The 5196-nt window shown below is 50.8% G+C and overlaps 1 protein-coding gene across 1 annotated transcript in view; it reads left to right on the forward strand.

Moving 5' to 3' along the window:
* Nucleotides 1–65: 65 nt before the first annotated feature.
* Nucleotides 66–5196, forward strand: part of Pmar_PMAR007515 (adenylate kinase 1, putative) — a gene marked incomplete at both ends in the record, with an annotated part of 6804 nt that continues 1673 nt past the window's right edge. The window contains one exon of the mRNA XM_002764901.1: nt 66–4965. Coding sequence (XP_002764947.1) covers nt 66–4965 — 4900 coding nt within the window. The remainder of the gene's footprint in view (nt 4966–5196) is intronic.

Below are 5196 nucleotides of genomic sequence, written 5' to 3' on the forward strand. Positions count from 1 at the left end.
TCGATGAACTGTCTCCTTCTAGTACAACGGCATCTACTGCATCGACCACTACTGGAAACGCAACCATGTCGTCAACGACTATAGCTACTCTGTCCTCCTCCACAACCTTGCCTACCGAGGCTATTGCGACTGCTACTACGACGGAGGGTCTTGAGGAAGTTTGGGTCGAGGAATTGTCTCCTTCCACTACTACGACATCTGCTACGCCGAGCACTACTGAAGGAGCGACCACGTCCTCGACAACCACAACTACTCTGTCCTCCCCTAAAACTCCGACTACCGAGGTTCCTGCGACGGAGAGTCTCGCGGAAGTCTGGGTCGATGAATTGTCCCTTCCCAGTACTACGACATCTAGTACATCGACTACTACTGAAGAAGCGATCACCTCATCAACAACCACAACTACTCTGTCCTCCGCGACAACTTCGACTACCGAGGGTACTACGACTTCTACTACGACGGAGAGTTTCGAGGAAGTTTGGGTCGACGAATTATCTTCTTCTAGTACTACGACCTCTAGTACATGGACCACTACCGAAGAGGCGACCACGTCCTCAACAACCACAACTACTCTGTCCTCTACAACTCCGACTACCGAAGTTGCTGCGACTTCTACTGTGACTTCCACGACGACAGAGGGTCTCGAGAAAACTAGGGTCGATGAACTGTCTTCTGCTGGTACTACGACATCTACTACATCGACCACTACTGAAGAAGCGATCACGTCGTCAACAACTAGAACTACTCTGTCCTCCGCGACAACTTCGACTGCCGAGGTTACTGCGCCTCCTACTACGACGGAAATTGTCGAAGAAATTTGGGTCGAGGAATTGTCCCCTTCCACTACTACGACATCTTCTACGTCGACCACTACTGAAGGAGCGACCACGTCCTCAACCACCACAACTACTCTGTCCTTCTCTACAACTTCGACTACCGAGGGTACTGCGACTTCTACTACGACGGAGAGTTTCGAGGAAGTTTGGGTCGATGAATCGTCACCTTCCAGTACTACGACATCTAGTACATGGACCACTACCGAAGAGGCGAGCACGTCCTCAACAGGCACAACTACTCTTCCCTCCTCTACAGCTTCCACTACCGAGGTTACTGCGACTCCTACTACGACGGAGAGTCTCGAGGAAGTTCGGGTTGGGGAGTTGTCTTCTTCAAGTACTACGACATCTACTACGCCGAGCACTACTGAAGAAGCTACCACGTCCTCGACAACAACAACTACTCTGTCCTCCCCTGAAACTCCGACTACCGAGGTTCCTGCGACGGAGAGTCTCGCGGAAGTTTGGGTCGATGAATTGTCCCTTCCCAGTACTACGACATCTAGTACATCGACTACTACTGAAGAAGCGATCACGTCATCAACAACCAGAACTACTCTGTCCTCCGCGACAACTTCGACTACCGAGGATACTGCGACTCCTACTACGACGGAAATTGTCGAGGAAGTTTGGGTCGAGGAATTGCCTCCTTCCACTACTACGACATCTACTACGTCGACCAATACTGAAGGAGCGGTCACGTCCTCAACAACCACAACTACTCTGTCCTTCTCTACAACTCCGACTACCGAGGATACTGCGACTTCTACTACGACGGAGAGTTTCGAGGAAGTTTGGGTCGATGAATTGTCACCTTCCAGTACTACGACATCTAGTACATGGACCACTACCGAAGGGGCGACCATGTCCTCAACAACCACAACTACCCTTTCCTCCTCTACATCTCCGACTACCGAGGTTACCATGACTCCTACCACGACGGGAAGTCTCGAGGAAGTTTGGGTCGATGAATTGTCACCTTCCAGTACTACGACATCTAGTACATGGACCACTACCGAAGAGGCGACCACGTCCTCAACAACCACAACTACTCTTTCCCCATCTACAACTCCGACTACCGAGGTTACCATGACTCCTACCACGACAGAAAGTCTCGAGGAAGTTTGGGTCGACGAATTGTCTTCTTCTAGTACTACGACATCTACTAGGTCGACCTCTACTGAAGAAGCGACCACGTCCTCAACAACCTCGTCCTCAACAATCACGTCCTCAACAACCACAACTACTCTTTCCTCCGCAACAACTTCGACTACCGAGGTTACTGCGACTCCTACTATGACGGAAAGTCTCGAGAAAGTTTGGGTCGATGAGTTGTCTCCTTCCAGTACTACATTGACCACTACTGAAGAAGCGACCACGTCCTCAACAACCACAACTACTCTGCCCTCTTCTACAATGTCGACTACCGAGGTTACTGCGAGTTCTACTGCGACGAAGAGTCACGAAGAAGTTTGGTTCGATGAATCGCCTACTTCCAGTACTAGTGAGTGGACCACTACCGAAGAGGCGACCACGTCCTCATCAACCACAACTACTCTTTCGTCCTCTACAACTCCGACTACCGAGGTTCCTGTGACTTCTACGACGACGGAGAGTCTCGAGGAAAGTAGGGTCGATGAACTGTCTCCTTCTAGTACAACGGCATCTACTGCATCGACCACTACTGGAAACGCAACCATGTCGACAACGACTATAGCTACTCTGTCCTCCTCCACAACCTCGCCTACCGAGGCTACTGCGACTCCTACTACGACGGAGGGTCTTGAGGAGGTTTGGGTCGAGGAATTGTCTTCTTCCACTACTACGACTTCTACTACGCCGAGCACTACTGAAGGAGCGACCACGTCCTCGACAACCACAACTACTCTGTCCTCCCCTAAAACTCCGACTACCGAGGTTCCTGCGACGGAGAGTCTCGCGGAAGTCTGGGTCGATGAATTGTCCCTTCCCAGTACTACGACATCTAGTACATCGACTACTACTGAAGAAGCGATCACCTCATCAACAACCACAACTACTCTGTCCTCCGCGACAACTTCGACTACCGAGGGTACTACGACTTCTACTACGACGGAGAGTTTCGAGGAAGTTTGGGTCGACGAATTATCTTCTTCAAGTACTACGACCTCCAGTACATGGACCACTACCGAAGAGGCGACCACGTCCTCAACAACCACAACTACTCTGTCCTTTACAACTCCGACTACCGAAGTTGCTGCGACTTCTACTGTGACTTCCACGACGACAGAGGGGCTCGAGAAAACTAGGGTCAATGAACTGTCTTCTGCTGGTACTACGACATCTACTACATCGACCACTACTGAAGAAGCGATCACGTCGTCAACCAGAACTACTCTGTCCTCCGCGACAACTTCGACTACCGAGATTACTGCGACTCCTACTACGACGGAAATTGTCGAGGAAGTTTGGGTCGAGGAATTGTCTCCTTCCACTAATACGACATCTACTACGTCGACCACTACTGAAGGAGCGCCCACGTCCTCAACCACCACAACTACTCTGTCCTCCTCTACAACTCCGACTACCGAGGTTATCACGACGGGAATTCTCGAGGAAGTTTGGGTCGATGAACTGTCACCTTCCAGCACTACGACATCTAGTACATGGAGCACTACCGAAGAGGCGACCACGTCCTCAACAACCACAACTACTCTTTCTTCCTCTACAACTCCGACTACCGAGGTTACCATGACTACGACCACGACGGGAATTCTCGAGGAAGTTTGGGTCGATGAATTGTCTTCCCCTAGTACTACGACATCTACTAGGTCGACCTCTACTGAAGTGGCGACCACGTCCTCAACAACCTCGTCCTCAACAATCACGTCTTCAACAACCACAACTACTATTTCCTCCGCAACAACTTCGACTACCGAGGTTACTGCGACTCCTACTATGACGGAAAGCCTCGAGAGAGTTTGGGTCGATGAGGTGTCTCCTTCCAGTACTACATTGACCACTACTGAAGAAGCGACCACGTCCTCAGCAACCACCACTACTCTGCCTTCTTCTACAATGTCGACTACCGAGGTTACGGCGAGTTATACTGCGACGAAGAGTCGCGAGGAAGTTTGGTTCGATGAATCGCCTACTTCCAGTACTACGACTTCCAGTACTACGACTTCCAGTACTACGACTTCCAGTACGTGGACCACTACTGATGAGGCGACCACGTCCTCAACAACTACCACGACTCTGCCCTCTTCTACAATGTCGACTACCGAGGTTACGGCGAGTTCTACTGCGACGAAGAGTCCCAAGGAAGCTTGGTTCGATGAATCGCCTACTTCCAGTACTACGACTTCTAGTACGTGGACCACTACTGAAGAGGCGACCACGTCCTCATCAACCACAACTACTCTTTCTACGACGACGGAGAGTCTCGAGGAAACTAGGGTCGATGAACTGTCTCCTCCTAGTACAACGGCGTCTACTGCATCGACCACTACTGGAAACGCAACCATGTCGTCAACGACTATAGCTACTCTGTCCTCCTCCACAATCTTGCCTACCGAGGCTACTGCGACTCCTACTACGACGGAGAGTCTCGAGGAAGTTTGGTTGGAAGAGTCGTCCTCTTCCAGTACTACGACTTCTAGTACGTGGACCACTACTGAAGGGGCGACCACGTCCTCATCGACCACAACTACTCTTTCATCCTCTACAACTCCGACTACCGAAGTTACTGCGACTTCTACTACGACGGAGAGTCTCGCGGAAGTCTGGGTCGATGAATTGTCCCTTCCCAGTACTACGACATCTAGTACATCGACTACTACTGAAGAAGCGATCACCTCATCAACAACCACAACTACTCTGTCCTCCGCGACAACTTCGACTACCGAGGGTACTACGACTTCTACTACGACGGAGAGTTTCGAGGAAGTTTGGGTCGACGAATTATCTTCTTCTAGTACTACGACCTCCAGTACATGGACCACTACCGAAGAGGCGACCACGTCCTCAACAACCACAACTACTCTGTCCTCTACAACTCCGACTACCGAAGTTGCTGCGACTTCTACTGTGACTTCCACGACGACAGAGGGGCTCGAGAAAACTAGGGTCAATGAACTGTCTTCTGCTGGTACTACGACATCTACTACATCGACCACTACTGAAGAAGCGATCACGTCGTCAACCAGAACTACTCTGTCCTTCGCGACAACTTCGACTACCGAGATTACTGCGACTCCTACTACGACGGAAATTGTCGAGGAAGTTTGGGTCGAGGAATTGTCTCCTTCCACTAATACGACATCTACTACGTCGACCACTACTGAAGGAGCGCCCACGTCCTCAACCACCACAACTACTC

The sequence above is a fragment of the Perkinsus marinus genome (genome assembly GCF_000006405.1).
Source record: "Perkinsus marinus ATCC 50983 genomic scaffold scf_1104296976014, whole genome shotgun sequence".
Lineage (NCBI taxonomy): Eukaryota > Perkinsozoa > Perkinsida > Perkinsidae > Perkinsus > Perkinsus marinus.